Here is a 20,161-nt window from a genome sequence, read left to right as displayed (position 1 = left end):
GACTATACTAAAAGGGAATATTTAGCCATCAAAAGGCATTGGTAAGCAAGTAAAAAGGAGACCAGACTGTGAGACAATCCAGACCACACATCCTATAAAGGGCTCAAATACAAAACAACTGCAAGTCAGACAGAGAATCTGAACAGAAGGAAGTGTCAAAATACTTGAATAGGCACTTCACAAAAGATGATAAGCAAATGGACAATATTGAAAAGGTGTCTGGGTTCATTAGTCACCAGGAAAATTTGAATTAAAGATCCATCAGAAGGATCAAAGTGAAAATGACGGCCAACACCCAGTATGGCAAGGATGTGGTGCAACCATGACCTCGTGCTCTACTGAGCAGAGTGCAAACTGGAGCCGATTTTTTGTAAGACAGTTTGATGGAATCTACTAAAGCTGGACACATGCTTACCTATGACCCAGCAGCTCTATTCCTAGGTATATAACCAGCAGAAATGTATACAGATATTCACCAAAAGATGTGCATAGGAATGTTTGCAGCAGCACTATGCATAACAGCCAAATGCCCATCAGAGCAACATGGATTACAAAAGTGCTATCTACTCACATGATGAAGTATCATACAGCCAGGAGAACAAACTTTAGCTGCATTCAATAATATAAATAAATCCCACAATTACACCTTCCCCAACTCAACGACAGGATTACATGCTTGATAAACCCCATTGTAAGCTGAAAATTCCATAATCCAAAGATGCATTTAATACACCTAACCTACCGAACAGGGTAGCTTAGCCTAGCCTGCCTGAAACATGCTCAGAACACGTACATTAACCTACAGTTGGGCAAAGTCATTTAAAACAAAGCCTGTTTTATAATAAAGTGCTGAACATTCCATGTGATTTACTGAATACCACACTGAGTGAAAAACAGAAAGTTGTCTGGGCACAGAATAGTCATAGGTGTATCAGCTGTTTCCCCTTATGATCTCGGTGCTGACCAGGAGCTCCTGCCACTGCCCAGAATCACAGGAGTATCTGGGGCCCGGGAAAAGATCAAAATCCAAAATTTGAAGTCGTTTGAATGAAAGAGGCCAGAAAGAAGAGAATATACTGGGTGATTCTAGTTATAGGAAGCAAAAAAAAAAAAAAAGGTCAAAATTAAAACATAATACTAGACAACAAAAACAAAGTTACTTTTATAACGGATCATGACCGGGATGCAGGAAGAGTTTCTGGGTGCTATCTTTGGTGTGCTTCTTTTTTGGGTGCTAGTTATATGGGCGTGTTCACTTGGTAAAAATTCTTGGAAAGGTCCATTTCTGGTTTGTATATATTTCTGATGTGTATGTCATTAAAAAAATGTTTTTAAAGAGTATATGCCAGATACATTAATTGGTGTGAGAAAGGAAGTTTAAAAAAAAAATGTTGGAGTGAAATGACTTAGAGAGTATTCTTAAAAGTGCTCACCACAGAACTGAGAGGTGATGAATGTTAACTAAATTTATTGTGATAATCATTTCACAATAACACATATAGCAATTCATTATGTTGTAGGAAATGGCAACTCACTCCAGTATCCTTGCCTGGAGAATCCCATAGACAGAGGAGCCTGGTGGGCTCTGTAGTCTATGGGGTTGCAAAGGGTCAGATGCGACTGAGCATGCACACACACCTAAAACTAAGTGATGATCACATCTCAAAACTGGCTTTAAAAAAAAAAAAAACATTAAAAAACTAAGTGCAATGAAAAGGTAACTGGCTGATCTATTTCTTTTCTCAGTACTGCCAGGCCTTTTGGTGAATATGGAATTAAATTCTGTTTCCAGTTTCCTCCTTAAACACTGAGAAGCTGCAACTGTTTTCCTTACAAAGTTAGAATTTTGTTGAATTTTATGAAACTAAGCAGTGGGATCTGGCCACCATGCCAGCAAAAAAAAAAAGAGTTAATGAGGAAGAAATTGTGGTTTACGCTCTACTGTGATGAACTCCAGATTTTGAAAATGATCTTCAAACCTAAGAGAACAAAGCAAAGAACCTCAAGACTTGGAAGAAAACAACTGAAAAGAAGGAGCTTTCTACCAAGTGGCTGCTGGAACACGAGCTGATGAGACTATGAAGTGTCAGCTCAGCAAGACTGAGGCTTCCTATGCTTCAGCTCGGCAAACCCTGAGATGAAAGCACACACAATGGAATTGTTAACATGAGATCCAAAGAAAGAGCCCCTCCAATAATAATATAACTCCTCAACACTAAATCTTCAAGCGGAAAATGAAAACTCACAGCTGCTTTTCTCACCAGGAGGAGAGAATAGCAGACTACTGTCCTTCGTTTTCGTGAATATGAGGACTGCAGTATTAATGGAAAAACAATGCCCAGTTAAAAAACAAAGGCTCCCACTACAGTGCCTTTCAGCAAAAGAATAGACCATTACGGAATTTACCAGCAACTTACACCATTTCAAAAAGTGCTTGCTATTTGAACATCTTAGGGCCTAAACCATCTTACCTAATACATGAAAAACAGCATATAAGAGAAAAAAAAAAAACAACCCAAATGCTGTTTTCTATTATATGTAGCTTCAAAGAATTTTAAACCATGCTGTAATTATCATCAGTTCAGTTCAGTTCAGTCGCTCAGTCATGTCCGACTCTTTGCAACCCCATGAATCGCAGCATGCCAGGCCTCCCTGTCCATCACCAATTCCCGGAGTTTACTCAAACCCATGTCCATCGAGTTGGTGATGCCATCCAACCATCTCATCCTTTGTCGTCCCCTTCTCTTCCTGCCCCCAACCCCTCCCAGCATCGGGGTCTTTTCCAATGAGTCAACTCTTCACATCAGGTGGCCAAAGTACTGGAGTTTCAGCTTTAGCATCAGTACTTCCAATGAACACCCAGGACTGATATCCTTTAGGATGGACTGGTTGGATCTCCTTGCAGTCCAAGGGACTCTCAAGAGTCTTCTCCAACACTATAGTTCAAAAGCATTAATTTTTCGGCGCTCAGCTTTCTTCACAGTCCAACTCTCACATCCATACACGACCACTGGAAAAACCATAGCCTTGACCAGACGGACCTTTGTTGGCAAAGTAATGTCTCTGTTTTTTAATATACTATCTAGATTGGTCATAACTTTCCTTCCAAGGAGTAAGCGTTTTTTTAATTTCATGGCTGCAATCACCATCTGCAGTGATTTTGGAGCCCCCAAAAATAGAGTCTGACACTGTTTCCATTGTTTCCTCATCTATTTCCCATGAAGTGATGGGACCAGATGCCATGATCTTAGTTTTCTGAATGTTGAGTTGTTTTTCTTTTTTTTAAAGAAAACTCCTGCAATGTGGGAGTGAAGTGAAGTGAAGTTGCTCAGTCGTGTCTGACTCTTTGCGACCCCGTGGACTGGCAGCCTACCAGGCTCCTCCATTCATGGGATTCTCCAAGCAAGAATACTGGAGTGGGTTGCCATTTCCTTCTCCAGAGAGAATGTTAAGTTTTAAGCCAACTTTTTTACTCTTCTCTTTCACTTTCATCAAGAGGCTTTTTAGTTCCTCTTCACTCTCTGCCATAAGGGTGGTGTCATCTGCATATCTGAGGTTATTGATATTCTTCCCGGCAATCTTGATTCCAGCTTGTGCTTCTTCCAGCCCAGCATTTCTCATGATGTACTCTGCATATAAGTTAAATAAGCAGGGTGACAATATACAGCCTTGACATACTCCTTTTCCTATTTGGAACCAGTCTGTTGTTCCATATCCAGTTCTGTTGCTTCCTGACCTGCATACAGGTTTCTCAAGAGACAGGTCAGGTGGTCTGGTATTGCCATCTCTTTCAGAATTTTCCACAGTTTATTGTGAGTAATTATCATAATTATACCAGGCTTTATAATTATAAAATTATCATATAATTATAAAAGTAATTATCATTATACTCAATTACATGAACTTGAGAGTTCTCACTCAGCATATTACTTGAAATGCCATGATAATAATAATAATACCATTTATTCTCTTATATTTCAGGCAAACCTTCAATTCTAAAGATGTGCCCAGTTCTCAGAACCCTTGGCCTGTTGCTTTGCCATTACAGACAGGCCCTGGAGTACGAGCAAATTCTCTACTGCAGGACAGTGACAGAAATTCAAAGGCACACAAACAGTGGATGCTCACCGGCTACGGTCAGTAAGCTCTAGTTAGGAGGGACATGGTCACGCAGCACAGGCAGACACTGCTGTGCCCTGAAAGCTTCCATTCAGAAAACGGCCCAATGATGATCAGATGACTGGATAAATCAGCATAGTGCATCCATGCAATGGAAGACTATATGGTACAAAGAATGAAGGGTGAAAAAGGCAAAGTAAAGAACAATATTTATAATATATTAGCTTTTGTCTACTAAAGCAGGAGGAAGGTAAGAATCTCTATTTTTATTTCCTCTTGTAAGCATATGCATAAAGTAAAGTAAAAGAAAGATTGGGAAAAACTGAAGGCAAAAGGAGACGGGGGCAGCAAAGGATGAGAGATAGTTAGCATCACCGACTCAATGGACGCGAATCTGAGCAAACTCCGGGAGACAGTGGAGGACAGAGGAGCCTGCTGTGCAGTCCGTGGGGTTGCAAAGAGCTGGACACGACTGAGCAACTTCACAGCAGAGTGAAGCACAACCAACTGGAAACAACAGGTAACGCTTCAGCAAGGCACAGGACCTGAGCGAATGGGTGACTGGCGGGGTGCAAAGTCTGTGTTATATATCTTTTCATTCTTCTTTTTTGTCAAACAATGGGAATGCATTACATATTTTTTAAAGCATTAAAAAAAAAACATCTCTCAGTTCCAAATTTCTATTCACTTATTTCAGGAATTATCAACCTACCACTTTAGATATATGTTGGAAAAGACTAAAAGAAAGCAATTGTATCTTCTACTTGAACCAATAAGCACAAAGGCTTTTGAGAATTTTTTTTTTACAGGAACAACTTTTTAAAGTACAAATGTTAAAAGAAAATCCCCAGAAAAATAGTTTCAATGACTGTTTCTGGTTTATAAAAGGTAAGTGAAATTCAATTACACAGAGAACAAGTAATGTTTGGATTGTAAAGCCTTTCCGTGCGATAATACATTGACACACAACTTAAGAAAATAGCTTGAAATACAAAAATACAGTTGTGATCCAGGAAATGGCACCAAATTAGAACAGTTTTATTATTTAACATACCAATGTATATACAATGTCCTCCCAAATAAGAAACAATTTTGATTCCAAAGTTTAAAATGTGATTTCCAAAATGAATACTAACCATAATTTTGGGGGTAAAAATAGTCTTGCAAATTAACACACATCATTTTGATCCTTGACTAAAATATGCACCCTGTACTAATCACCTCTCTCATACAAAGTGTATATTATAAATAAAATCTTCAAAAAAGATCTCAGATGTTTACTGCATATCATAGAGAATGCTTACCACCACCTGAAAGGCTTTAAGCCCTTCCCTTTATTAGATGTTTAAAACAGATACTCAAATCTGGATGAAAACAACACTCTGTAGGTATTAGCATATCTAGGATCATATATGATGCTTATCATAAAAAGGAAAATATAACCTTGCTGGACTGCTTCTGTTACTTTTTCTAAAATAAGAATTACTCTTTCCTACTGCTTTAAAAGCAATGATAAGAGATGTGAACAAATTAAAAGTCCTGTTCAAATGTCAGTTTTCTCTTTTCAAATAGAAACCACATGTAGAGGCATTTTTACCCAGTCATATATTTCTACTTCCTAGGACCAGCCCTTCTTGAAGTATATATTGTTAAAGACCATCCTACAGGGTTCCTAATGAATGCTATCCATTATCACCAGTAACTGTTCTGGTCTCAACATTTTCAAACTCTCTTAGCTCTGGTTAAGCCAGCACAAACCAGCCAGAACACAATGGCCTTAAGGAAAAAAAAGGGGGGGGAGCCTACTGATAAGTTTTTGTATCGCCTACTACAGTGCCTAGCAGAGAGTAGGCATTCAATAAATAGGTGACGAATGGATGCACTATCTCTTAAGAGCGTTTTCTACACTCAGATGTATTAATGACTTATGAGTAATATGCTGCATTAGAGCACACAAATCTAACATGACTAAACAAAGAAGACACAGGACAGGGCATAGACACTGTTAGCTTCTACAATTCTGTCCCAGGGCAGAATGTGTACTTTAAGGGTTAAAACTATTCCAATAATAAAAATTGATTAGTCAAATATCTTTATTTTGCCAAGGGACTCTACCAGTATTAACTTTTGGCAATTGCCCAACATACAATGAACTCCAAACAAAACAAAACGAAATTGCACTGTTACTAAGAAGCAAGTCCACGGAAGCAGACCGGAGGCCCAGTTAAGGGACGGCAACTTCAAGGAGGCGGTTGTTTTTTCGTTTGCAGGTTGGGACACTCCCGTTTTTCTGGTTGCCCTGAATAAACTTCACGCACACTTTGTCCTGCCTGAACTGCACCAGGAACCTAGGAGGAGAGAATAAGACAAACTAAAGAAAAGTTCACACATAACAGCTGATGATTACATGAACACTAGCCTTTGTTTTCTAATGGATATTTACCTTTCCATCAGCCCTTCTAGCCAGAGGATTATGCCACCAGGTATAATTACATTGCCTTTTGCTTCCAACGGCCACCATTTAGCCCTAAGTAAACTCAAGCTCATTAGCTCATCATATTCCTATACAGTAAGAAGGACTATGAATAACTATTTCCACATTTGAAATATTAATACTAAGACAAACATGCTATTTTCCCCATTTTTATCCACTTCTGCATAGCAAAAATAGTAAAATTATCAACAAATTGAGAAAATGAAATACACAAATACAGAGAATGGGTCCAGAGACACTCCAGACTATGGTTTCCAAATATTGGATATTTACACACCTCCTACACTACTTTTTTTTCACTTTGTCATGCATCCTTTTTATTTATTTTTTTTCTTTATTTTTTTTTCATTTATTTTTATTAGTTGGAGGCTAATTACTTCAAAACATTGCAGTGGGATTTGTCATACATTGACATGAATCAGCCATGGAGTTACATGTATTCCCCATCCTGATCCCCCCTCCCACTTCCCTCTCCACCCGATTCCTCTGGGTCTTCCCAGTGCACCAGGCCCGAGCACTTGTCTCATGCATCCCACCTGGGCTGGTGATCTGTTTCACTATAGATAATATATATGCTGTTCTCTCGGAACATCCCACCCTCGCCTTCTCCCACAGAGTCCAAAAGTCTGTTCTGTACATCTGTGTCTTGTATCTATACACTAAATAACTGTGTTTTAAAGTAGCTATGACCTATAGAATAAAAGTGATGAAATCATAAGTCTGATCTTCCAGTTATATTTTTAATATCCATTTAAATATATGTATACACACACACATGTCATTATAAAAATTTAAAAATCTATCATGTACACCTAAAGACACCTCTTATCCTACCAGTGGTACAAGCAGTACACTGTGGGAAACGGTATTTTAGTTCAAATCTTTCCTTTCACAGACCAAGAGGAGTCAAGCGTTTGCCCACAAGACTATTTGTCACACCTTCCTACAACAGACATGACTGGCTTCCCCCTGGGCTGGGTGCCATGAGAAGCAGGCGCTGGATGTATGAAATGAGGTCCTGAGGCATCACGGGGCAGGCACACGGGCAGCACGGCTGTGCTGGAACCCAGGCTTTCCCAGCCTGTTTTCTCTACCATCAGCATCAGTACAGCATTACCCTGTTTTCAGCATGTTTCTCAGGGAACTGCTTCTGAGTTACTGGTGTATAATTAAATGAGTCAGTCTAAAAAGCATGTGGTAGGTCACATGTTCACTGGCACCCACGACAGCTCTGCTCTGTACACGTCAGTCTCTGCTTCAAGGTCTAAAGAGCCCATGTTTCGCAAACATTATGTACTAGAGTGAAACGTGACACATAAGCTTGTACTCATCGGTGGTACATCTGAGCTTTAGATGGGCTGTTTCTTTTCAACTTGAAAGCACTGAAAAAGCAGCTCTAGTTCCACATTCACCTGAGATCTCTCTCTAGCATGCATACTTAAATCTATGTGCCTCAAAGGAAAAACAAAATCTTTCAAGTTTAACACAAATACATACCTTTAAAAGATCAAATATATTTACATTTTAATTTTTAAAGACAATCTGTAGTGTAATAAATGTAGAGGGAAGTTCTTTTCTCAATAACGTAAGCATATACCAGCTGTCTCCATGTCCGCAATTCATGCCCATGATTCACTCCAGAAGTAACAGTAGCTAAACCTTATTGAGTGTTTACCATGCACCACACTGTTCTTATTAAGTTACATATTAACTCAACTTTAAAACAATCCTATGAGGTAAGTGTACTATTATCTCTCTTTCATAGAAGAGAAAACTGAAGCCTGGCCCACAGTGAGGACACACCATCCTCCAGCAAACAATCATGTCAGATGCATGATTTCACAGCATCAAAACCACTTAGAATGTCACAGCAAAAGGAGTACAGATTAGTTGTTTGCATTTAAAATATCCAGAAAACAACTGTATAACTTAAAGGATACATATATGTGTGTATTACATGTATGCATGCATATATACATATATTTAAAGTATTTAATAGAAAAAAATCACTTTAGTTTTCAACACTACAGATTCATTTTTAGAAGTACTATAGATCTTGTTTAATGTTATCCTTAAAATGTAATTTATTTACAGATTGAATAGTTTGGGAATTTAAGGACTGGGGATCACAAGGCAGTCGAGTCTCTCAATGAATTCAATTCTCATGTCTACATGTGCTGGTTAAAACTGCTCTAAGGAGGAAGCAGGCCTTTGGCTTTCCTCCTGTAAGCTGACATCCAGTTTATCTACAGTGATTATGGAGATTGGGTTTGTTAGAATACCTACTATTTCTAAAAAGGGTGCACTGAGGGAGGTTTTGGTCGCTGAAATGCATGCTGTTTATAACACTGGTCTGTATAGTCCACAAAAAGACATCATGGGCATGCTTGTCCATGACTCTGTAAAAATTTGTTTAAATTTAAAATGCTCACCAACAAAGTACATAATCCCTGCTTAGGAGCTCCCAGAGGTCCCGAAGCAGCGGCTCCACGGGAGCCTCGCTCTGCCACATGGCGTCCTGTGCTGCCCAGGGAGGGACCCTGGTGCCCTGCAGGTGCCATCAGCTATTTTCTTTTTATGAGACCGACCAACAACTAGGAATAGGAGAAGGAAAGGTGTTCTGGCCTGGTTTATACTGCTACTAAATGCTTGTTTTCTTCACATGGCCACACTGAATCTTCACTCAGAGGAGCATGTTTACTGAAAACTTACACACTCAGAACATCACCCCCACCCCTTCTGTGACAAGCAGGGTCCCTTTCACCTGGAAGCAGTGTTCTGAGATCGAATGCCTCAAACATGAACTGTGAGCGCTGCTGGAGGGCCTCTGTGGTTGACACAGCACACTGCACCCCCACAGGGCGTCTCGGGAGAGTCACCGTGTACAGCAAGACTGCAGAAGCTCTGGGAAGTGCTGCAGTGAAGGACAGTACATCTCTTCACAGCACATCACTACTAACATCCTGCCAGTGCAGTGTTCTCAGAATGCCAGTCTGGAAAGTGCTAAAAGCAGCAATCCTTAGTGGCCTGGATGCTGGTGTGGTTTTCTCTGTAAAGATGGCCTTATTAACATAGCAAACCAAATGTGAAGCTGCTTCATCCATATACCAAGAAGCTTCTGCATCTGAACACAAAGAATCTTTCCAGGAGGTGTGGGAAGACCAGTCCCACTAAAACAGGAGCCTAGCTCCCTGAGTTATGAAATATTTCAACTGAGAGTTTAAAGATCTAACAACCCTAACAGGTTAACATTTTAATTGACGAGAACCCAACTGGTCCATGTCTTTTCTCCTAAGTCTTTGTTTTATGAGAAAGGACTTGATAACAAGGAAAGTTAGTTTGTTTACATTGCAATTTCCAATACAGGTATACGTAAAAGTCAATTACCACCCCCTCACCCTCTATCCCCATCTAAACACCATTCCTAGTGTACAATGAGAACAGTGAACCTAAGGTTCTGTCAAATTTAGTATATCAAGGAGAGCTGGTATGGCTTACAAAGGGACACAAATGGGTATGAACTTATTTTAGAGAAACTTTTAAAAAGAGTTGATTAAAATAAGCAGGCAAAATCTTAATTAGAAAATAAAATCATTTCCTGAGCAACATGGTGATACAAATTTTACTCCATGTGCAAGAAAGTATATATGCAGACAGTAAACAATCTATTGAAAAGTAATCAATTAAGTATCAATTCACATAGCAACTAAAATTCATTCCAGTGATCTCATACTGACAGATTTAATAAAGGGAGGGATGCTTCAACCTGTATGCAAATAAGAGGTCTCTATAATTAGAACCCTAATGTGAAGCCAAAAAAGCAGATTTCAGATTCACAGCAGTCTTAACACTAGTGAACCCTTGTCAACCCAGAATGCTTATTCCATAACTCTACTTTGTATGTGAAAAAAGGTATATCAAATAGCTAACACATTCCCAAATGGCACTCTTGACTTCCCCCTACCCCCGCCACCCCCAAACCCATCATTCTTCAGTGTCAACTACTGCAGTAAATGGTACCATTTGGGCTCATGCCCCAAACCTAACACCCAATCTGGTAATAAGTTCTCTTGTTTTCCTTCAAATTACATTCAGAACCTGACTACTTCTCACAGCCTCCCACTCACACCCCTGCTAAGCCTCATCATCCTTACCCGACAGCTCGGAGAAGCTCCTATTCCCTCTGCTTTCACTCTTGCCTCCCTACAGCTATTCTCCACACTGCAGGCAGAGAGATCTTTAAGAATCATAAATCTAATCATGTCACATTCTTGCTCAAAACCTATAGCGGCTTCCCATTATCCTCAGTAAAATCTCAACTCTAGGCTCTACACAGACCCTGCCTCTTCTCCAGGGTCTTCCCCCGTCCCTATTTCACTCTAACAATGTCCACTCCTGCTTCAGGGCCTCTGCACCTGCTGCCTGCCCTGGAAGGCGTATCCCTGGATTCCAGTTTCAATTCAAATGTCACCGCATCAAAGCGGCCTCCCTGGTCTCCCTATCAAAAATAACTCCTTCTTACCTTTAATCTGCTTTTTCTTTCCTCTGCCAGCATTTATTACTAACCAAAGTCACGCCACCTACTTATTATTTCATTTGTGCATATCTGTGTCCTCTATTAGGATGTCAGGCATGTGAATGTGGATAGTTGGTCAGTGTCACCCACTGCCCATCCATCACCTAGAACACATGTCGAACACACACTAGGTACTCAGTAAGTAGTAGTTGTAAAAACGAATGAGACCAGGTCCCTCAACTAAAACAATAAAGCTGAAACTGAAAAGACATATTCAAACAATTCATAAACATACTCATCAGAAATTTCAATATTGAGCTTCTGTTTGGTTTGGCTGAGAGTTGTCCGATAGAGCTTGGTGGCCATTTCAATCAGGTGATCACTGCTGAAGAGAAAGTCTCCCTTACTAGCTGCTTCGCAGCCCTGAAAGAACAAACCAAGAGTCAGGCTAATTGTAATTAAAGATAGCTTGGGAGGGATGTGTTTACAGGTTTGGCTGAAAACACATTCACAGTTTCTTTAAAACATCAGCAACTGGTGTCGAGTCTTCCAAATCAATAATGATGACAAGAGCAGACATGGTTTCTTCCAACTTGCTCAGAGCACTTCAGTAAGGTCACCTAAGCCCTTGTCACCCCCAGCTGGCTGATGGGCCAGAAGTACCACCAGCACCACCTGGGACCTTGTTGGAAAAGCGGATACTCAGGCCTGACCACAGGCTTATTGCAGATGCTTTCACAGCGAGGCCCCTGTGTGACCTGTTTGCTTGCTCAGGTTGGAGAAGCACTGGCCTAACCTACAACTCATCCTGAAAGCGCTGTTTTAAAAGCTCCGCCATGATTTGGTTAAAAAAATAAGAACAGCAGCAACAACGCTTGCAACAAATATTCTAGGGCAGAGGCTCAACCTCAGCTGCACAAGGGACTCAGCCGGGGAGCTTTCAGAAAATAGGGTGCTTGTGCCCCATTCCAAGAAACTCTGATTTGGTTGGACTGGGGAAATGGCCTGTGCACCAGCATATTTTAATATATAATTGAGGCTCAGAATCACCGATGAGATAATATGCTCCCTTAGGTTAAAATTCACAGTGGGGAAAACAGGCCGAACAAAGCAGTTAGATAGTTCAAAATCAGTTAGATAGACTACTATCAATTAGCTAAGTATATATCTCTATATATGTTAATATTTACTGACAGCTGTTTATTCAGTGACTATTATGTGACATGCAGTATGCTAAGCACTTTACATAGTTTCATTTAACCCTTATAACAAACACTATTAAGTAGGTACTAATATTTTTCCTATTTTAAGAGAAGAAAAATTAGGTAGGCATATTAAAGTTTAAATATCTTGGCCAAAGTCACTGTAAAGTTAATGGCACCAATGTCAGAGTCTACACTTTAACCGCTCAATTCAAGCCAGGCGGTCCTGGTTAAGCTGACATCAAAAAATCTTCAGGTCAAAATTATTAGGCAGTTGTTTTACTATAGTTGCATCCTTTAATTAAAAAATCCCCAAATTAAGTATGGATAAGAAGACATTTACCAATTTAGGAGGTACAAGAAACAACAGAAGGAAGCATAATTTTAAATGTCTTGATATTTCTAGGCATTAGTCTCAAAATAATGCGCATTACACTGGGTGTAAACAAAAAGCTACTCAATGAAATGAGAATTCAACTGAACAAGTCAATAAGAGTCATTAATCTTATTTAGTTACTGAAAAACGAAGCCTGAGATTTTATGTAAGAGTGAATATAGCCCAATTTTGCAGATCAGTGAGAAGGATATACAAACTGCAAGTAACAGGATTATTCACATGTGGAAAATCTTAAATCAATGACTGAGAGATTGGACCAATGCAGAAATCTTTCAGTCAAATCAATAGTTGAACCTTTACCTCTTTGAGGTGGATGGCAAAGAAGCCATCATTTTGTGAGCTCATGGATACTTTGGTTACATCCACCAGGGGAACCTCTGACTTGATCTGTCCAGACTTTTGATCAGCAAGAAGCAGATTATTATTTGTTAAGAGGAAAATACGGGATGTACTCTACAAGAAAACAAAACAAAAAAGGATATAAAACCAAAGATCAAAAACACCCCCAAATTGTCCATGTGTTTAAGGCATTAGTTATTTGTAGACATGCACATCTTATAATAGTATTTTTCAGCCTGCACACCTATGTAAACTGAAAACACACTAAAAAACATAGACAATCTATTTCAATTTGCGAAAATTTCAGAGAATGAGCAAAATTCCACCTAAGCTTAAAGGCAAGAGAAAATAGCTTCCTTCACAATAACTCCAAAGAGAATATGAAACGCAAAAATTTTTTTGATGTATAGTTGATTTATAGTATGTTAGTTTCAAACGTACAGCAAAGTGAGCCAGTTATACACACACTCTGTGTACATATTTCTTTTCAGATTCTTTCCCATTATACATTATTACAAGACATTGAATATAGTTCCTTACAGTAGGAATTTGCTGTTTATCTGTTATATAAAGTAGTGTGGATCTGTTAACCCCTTACTCCTAATTTATCCCTCCCCGCCCCTTTCCCCTTTGATAACAGTGTTTGTTTTCTACATCTGAGTCTTTCTGCAATGCAGATTTTAACATTCAGAAAACTGTCCCAATTGAAACACTGTCATCATAGGTCTCCAGGGTTAGCATTCTTACCTTCCCATTAGCGCGGTTAATTTTGTTCACAACCTCAGCAATGATAATCTTTTCTTCAATGGCATCTTTGAGTTTCTTGTACTTGGGATTCTTGTTGATTTCCAGGTAAGGCCCTTGGAATGGCTGCCCAACGCTGAAGGAAAAACGTTCCTCACATTAGAAATGGTTTCAGATGGAAGTACTACTAGAAAAAGGTAATGGGTTGGTTGATTCTGAAATTCAAACTTCATTATATTTTTGATGTGACCATGGCATTTGGTTGGTAAGACTTTGATAAAAATCTCATCACATGGAACAACCAAGACAGAAACCTCTCCCAAGAAGGACAGTCAAGACCCAGGTGCATGGTCTCACGGGAAGGAAGAGGCAATTTCTTCCAAACTGTTAATATAAAGTTAACAGCTGCCTAAAGGCATTCATTAATGCCTTTAAATAGTACAGAGCAATGATAAAAAAGGCACAGATCATTACCATCTCCTGCTCCAAAGAAAATTTTCATTTTGTCACAAAGAGTAAGAAAATTGACAGGCCTTCTAGGGAGTAGAACAGATCCAGAGCGACCACTTTAGAAGACAACTTTGGAGCACTTAATATTACCATAGAATTCTGGCTCTAAGCCAGCCACATGTGAAAGGAAAATCGGCCTTTCCTCTTAGGATATGCCCCTAAATGGACAGAAGTGGCCAAGGTAAACATTCAGGATTGGAGCAGCTTTCTTCCAAACAAACTACTTCTTGCAAGAGGCATGATCATGCACCCAGCACCAAGATTTCTTTTCCTAAAGACTTGTGGGGTGACTTCTTCAAAGACACCAAGAAAAAAACCACAGCTTCACTTTGAGCTATAAAGTTCTGGCAATTTGCAAATGCAACTTAAAATGCTTGCATTGTGGGTGGAGGATCAGGGCAGAAAATCCACGTAGGTGGTCAGGGTTTCACAGCTCCCAGGACAGGAAAGGCCCGTACCCCTAAGAGATACCACTTCACACAGGAGTGGGCGCGTACACAATTCCAGCTCAATTAATGCTGGAGGCTCGGCACACCACCATCCCTGAAAACCAGTAAAACTACCCGAAAGGCCTTGGCTTGATATTAACATTTTTGGGTGGTTGTTCATATTCTAACATGTTTTTAATAATACAAAGTGCTAATAGTATTGGAAATTTGTTTTTTCAAAAAATTTTTTTTCCCCTCCTTTCAATTTCTAAGGAGTCATCCACAGGGAATGTTAAGAAGGTTACTTTACAATTTAAAGATACATAAAGAAAATGCTGAATGTATTAAGTTGGTGAGGAAAGCATAGAGACAATTTACCTGTTTGAATATGCTTTATAGAGCAGGCATTTTGAATACTGTTGGTTTTAGGCACTGTGTTTGACTGAGGGGAGTGTATTCCCCCTCAAGCAGCCAAATCAGCTAACCAGGTAAGCTGTGCTACTAAAATATCTAAAGCAAATGAGTTTGGCAATTTACGTTCATTTAATCCTTTAAGAAGAATAGCTTTCAAATACAGGTAGACATAAAGAACACACATGCACACATACCACATGCAATCCATGTGAATATACTTAGCATATACTGCATTTTTATTTCTAGGACATTCTTTGGAAAAACCTTGAAGTTGTTGTAGATTTGTCTTGAAGTTGTACAATCTACTTTTTTATAAATACCAGATGCAAAAGGGATAGGAATTCTGGGGTGGGGGGTGGGGGGGCAGGAATGATGACCTTGGGAGATGTAAGAATATTCAGATAAAGCAGTTTTTACCAAGAACTTCACTTGGCAAACTTGCAGTTGGTTTTCCTTCTTTTACTGAGTACTTGATGTCTACAATAAAGGAGCTGAAATTACTGCAGAGACCAGTGAAGTCAGAGGCAATGAGTTAGCTGACCAAAGGTCACTACAGGCCACTGTCTAGGCAATGCTCAGAAAGTGACAGACTGGCTCATTCTTCATTTATCTTACAAAGGAGATTCTGACCCAGCTTGTTAAAGTGGGAAGATTGGAATGGTGATTACAGTAGATTGTCAACAGAAGCCAGCTAGTCTCTGAAACCTATGGAAAACGAATGGGAATTTACCAAGTAAATCTCTTATTAGCCTAGACAATTTTTATTTTGAATGACAACTTCTAATTATTTAGGAAGTGTTCAGGATAATGCTAAGGGAATAAAACCAACACATGTGATCTTGTTTCTCTAAGTATGCTAAGTATGAAAGCTCTTGCTCAAATGTGTTACATTCATATTCAGACTCTTGAGAGTACCTTGGACTGCAAGGAGATCAAACAAGTCAATCTTAAAAAAATCAAACCTGAATATTCACTGGAAGAACTGATGTTAAAGCTGAAGTTCCAACACTTTGGCCACCTGGTGCGAAGAGCCAGCTCATTGGAAAAGACCCTGACGCCAGGAAAGATTGAAGGTAGAAGGAGAAGGGGACGACAGAGGATGAGATGGCTGGATGGCATGACCGACTCAATGGACTTGAGTTTGAGCAAGCTCTGGGAGATGGTGAAGGACAGGGAAGCCTGGTGTGCAGCAGTCCATGGGGTCGCAAAGACTCGGACACAACTGAGCCACTGAGCAACATATCCAGCCAATCTCAAAATAATTCATGAAATTAAAAATCCGCGTGTCACTAAAATCAAATCCCACTAGAAAATGCCTACAAAATTTGAGAAACTTTTTTAAAATATTGATTTTTATGGGTAAAGTAAAACCATAGTACCTAGAAGGATATAAAGCCTTCTTGTCTTTGAAGAGTTCACTGGCTTCTAGCTTCTCTTCATAGATAAGTTTCTGTTGGTCTGTGAATTGGTCCCTGTATTTTTTACACTGTGAGATATGAAAAGAAGAAAAAAAGATATCACTTATATATAAGTAAATCATTTCTCACCCTTAAATAGGCTAAGCCAATTTAACAGCAGTAAGAGTAAGAGTAAACGTGTATGAGATATTCACTTAAAAGGTCAAGAGAATTTTTCCTTCTTGAGTTTTAAAAGGTTGGTCTTGGAAAATGTCATAAAAACTACTACTTGTGTTGTAGAACTTGCGATGCTTCTTCAAAACATACAAGAACTTTTCTGGCCTGGGCCCTCCTGGGAGTACTGTTTCCTCCCACTCCAACAACCCATAGACAGCCACACTCTTTCAGAGACTCACAGGAAGAAAAACATGGTTCATCACAGCCCAGTGTGCATATTTATATACACACATATATACATCTGACACAAAAGCTTCACAAAACAGCACTTATCCTGTCTACATGTCGTGTACCCTGTTATTTTCATTTCAAAATGCTGGTAGTAATACTCCTAAATTGATTTCATGACTCACAAATAAGTTATGATCTATAGCTTGAAAAGCAACGCCCCAGACCCTCCACTGCCATTTCATGACGGGACATCACTGTTCCTTGTTGTCTAGTCGCTCGGTCATGTCAGACTGTTCTGTGACCCCCATGGACTATATAACCTGGTAGACTTTTCTGTCCATGGAATTTCCCAGGCAAGGATACTGGAGTGGGTTGCCATTTCCTTCTCCAGGGGATCTTCACAACCCAGGGATTGAACCTGAGCCTCCTGCATTGACAGGTAAGACTCTATACCACTGAGCCACCAGGGAAGCCTGAATGTGGACACAGGGCCTGAGAAATCTCCCCCTCACACTGATTCTGAGATTTACTGAAAGGAGACAGGGGGTGGCATGAGGAGCAGGACCAGTTTTTTTAGAAGAACTTTCTAAGAAATCCAGTTCAAGGATGGGTGAGAATCACCCACATGATCATATAAAGGATCATCGGCATTACTGCCCTCCCTTGGAATAGATGCATCCTTCTCTCTCTCCACTCCCAAGCCAAGGGAGGTAAGGGAAAAATTCAGGAGCCAGGGGAAGGAGAGGCGGAGCAGATGCCTAGTATTCAAAACCCCCCATCATTATTTCTGAAATAGTCTCTGTATCAGACTCAAAGCGGGAGGGAGACGTTGAGGTAATGGCAAATCTTGCCAAACTGACTCACTAAGTCAGAGAACAGGGCTCGGTATTCCGTTCCACAGGCTGTGCTGGGAACAATCATTACACTGATTAGTGAGTGATAATGTCTCTCTGTATATATATATGATTCAGCTAAGAACAAGTCCCAGCACTGAGCAGGAAAGAGTTTCCTGGAAGATGTGTCCATCAATAAATACAAGCCCTTCAACCTAAGACTTCATTCTATCCAAATGACAAATAATTGTACCGTTCCATATACCAACTAAGTTACTGAAATAAAGTCAACCTCTATACAACTACCCCACGTAGTCCACACTGAGCACCACCTAAATTACATGTTATGTGCTCATGGAAAATTAAGTGAGCTAAAATATAAGGCCAAATCAAATAGATTTTCAGCTTCCCTTTCACTCAGAGAGAGGGAAATTTCCATCTCTTTAATGTCTTTTGGGTGACTTTAGAGCTTTTCTCCCCAGTCCATCAGAAAGTGCATGTTCTCATGTATGTCTACGTAGTTCTATGTAGAAAGCAAACTCATATAATTTGTGAGACTTTACTATTCACATGAAGATGTTTGAATTTTATCATTTCTACCTCCAGTAGTATTTATTCACATAAAGATAAAGACAAGAAATAGAACTACTTGAACTAGCAACTAGAATCTGGACGGGAAAGACAATACAGTCCTGGAGACATCACAGGAGCACTGGGGCTCCGGGAATGCTCACAGATAGCCAGCATGCTGCTTACTTCAAAATCCTGCGTTTACGTTACCCTTTGCAAACACTCAGATGGCAAGACACCTTTGAGAAAAACATAAAAAAGATGGTTTTTACCCTCCACAAGTGGAAAATCCTTTTTAGTTCCTTGTGAGTAGAATCTAAGAAGAGGTAAGGTCTCGATGGCCAATTCTTATCTATCGGAGATAAGGAAGGCACCTTATGTTTCATTTCCAAGAAGTATTTTTGCACCTGTGTTGGGTTTGACAGAAAATACCAGGTGAGTCAAATACACCAGAAAAAGAAAACGCTGTCTAATACAAACTGGACTCAAAGAAACCAGTCTTTAGTGGAATTTAGCAAGTTCTGGTCTGTAAAACTTTGTTAACTCCTCTGAAAACTCTCTGCTCTACTCTTCTCACTGGCTGGAGAAATCTGAGCTCCACCAAATGGTTAAGGAAAAAGAAAAATAACCAACGTGAATACTAATTTTATTATTATCACCAGTACGAATACCAGTCAACACTAGAGAGCTTCAAGGTCTAACATGCAGCCACACATGGCTCGTGACTACCTACTGAACCACAAAGATACAGGACATTTTTGCCACTACATACAGTTCTACTGGACAGCACTGCGCTAGAGCACTTAACCATGGGCCAGGCACTGTGGAAGCTTTACAGTGCGACTTCATCTGAACCCTTACCCTAACTCCACGAGTTAAGTGCTATTACTATCCCCATTTTACAGATGACAAAATGAGGCTTTCAAATCTGTGAGTGGTGGAGCAAGCTGGCTCCACAGTTTGCACTCTTCAGCACTACATCGGTTCTCAGAAAAACAGAGAACTTTAGAATCCATCCTGGGAGAGGGGCACAGCCTCGCTCTCACACACCCCTCCACCCACTAGTCTTGTTTGCCAGCCTTGCTGTCCAGTGGCTCATGGCAGTTTAGCGGGGCAAGATCTTGGCATTCCCCTCAAATTCCTATGCTGAAACCCTAGCCCTCAATGTGACAGTATTAGCGGATGGAGGCTTCGGGAGGTAATGAGGTTGAGATGACGTCACGAGGGCAGAGCTTCCAAGATGGGATTAGCATCCTTATGAGAAGAGACAGGAAAGAGTTTGCTTCTCTTTCTATCACATGAGGAGACCAGGAAGAGGCCCTCATCAGACCCAGGCTGCACAGCACCCTGGAGGCTGCACAGCCTCCAGGGCTATGAGAAATGAACGTTTACTGTTTAAGCCACACAGTCTATGGCACTTTTGCCATAGTGGCCTGAATTGAGACACCTGGCTTTCTTGGGTTCACTTTTCCCAAAGTATGTTCTCTCTGTCAAAAAAAAGAATATTTGATTAATATTCTCAAATGGGCCTCTTTCTGACATAATTTACCTGAGCTTTAGGAGTGATGATAAAAAAAGGTCATATTAAACTCTCAATGTCACCATTAGGATTTAACTGTTACCAGACAAGTCACATACTACTGAGTTGGTGCTATGAACTAGTTAACCCAATAACACTAATTAGCCATATATAAAGTATAAACTTACAATTCTTTGAAGTGTAAATTCATATATTTTCTTGCCGGCATTGGCTCTGAAGAATTTCCTGTACTCCCTGCGTACCTTTAAAA

At 39.9% G+C, this 20,161-nt stretch overlaps 1 protein-coding gene across 5 annotated transcripts in view; it reads right to left on the bottom strand.

Moving 5' to 3' along the window:
* Window positions 1–4,978: 4,978 nt before the first annotated feature.
* MYO1B (myosin IB) overlaps window positions 4,979–20,161 on the bottom strand; it is a 187,243-nt gene continuing 172,060 nt past the window's right edge. For all 5 annotated transcript variants that reach the window (XM_070458468.1, XM_020892734.2, XM_020892735.2 and 2 more), the window contains 7 exons: window positions 20,079–20,153; window positions 18,644–18,778; window positions 16,543–16,649; window positions 13,815–13,947; window positions 13,029–13,181; window positions 11,425–11,552; window positions 4,979–6,467 (listed from right to left, as the gene is read on the bottom strand). In XM_070458468.1, coding sequence (XP_070314569.1) covers window positions 6,344–6,467; window positions 11,425–11,552; window positions 13,029–13,181; window positions 13,815–13,947; window positions 16,543–16,649; window positions 18,644–18,778; window positions 20,079–20,153 — 855 coding nt within the window. In that variant the 3' untranslated portion in view covers window positions 4,979–6,343. The remainder of the gene's footprint in view (window positions 6,468–11,424; window positions 11,553–13,028; window positions 13,182–13,814; window positions 13,948–16,542; window positions 16,650–18,643; window positions 18,779–20,078; window positions 20,154–20,161) is intronic.

The sequence above is a fragment of the Odocoileus virginianus genome, chromosome 30 (assembly GCF_023699985.2).
Source record: "Odocoileus virginianus isolate 20LAN1187 ecotype Illinois chromosome 30, Ovbor_1.2, whole genome shotgun sequence".
In the NCBI taxonomy this organism is placed as follows: domain Eukaryota; kingdom Metazoa; phylum Chordata; class Mammalia; order Artiodactyla; family Cervidae; genus Odocoileus; species Odocoileus virginianus.
The sequence above is the reverse complement of the archived record's forward strand: the minus strand, read 5'-3'. Positions and strand labels throughout refer to the sequence as shown.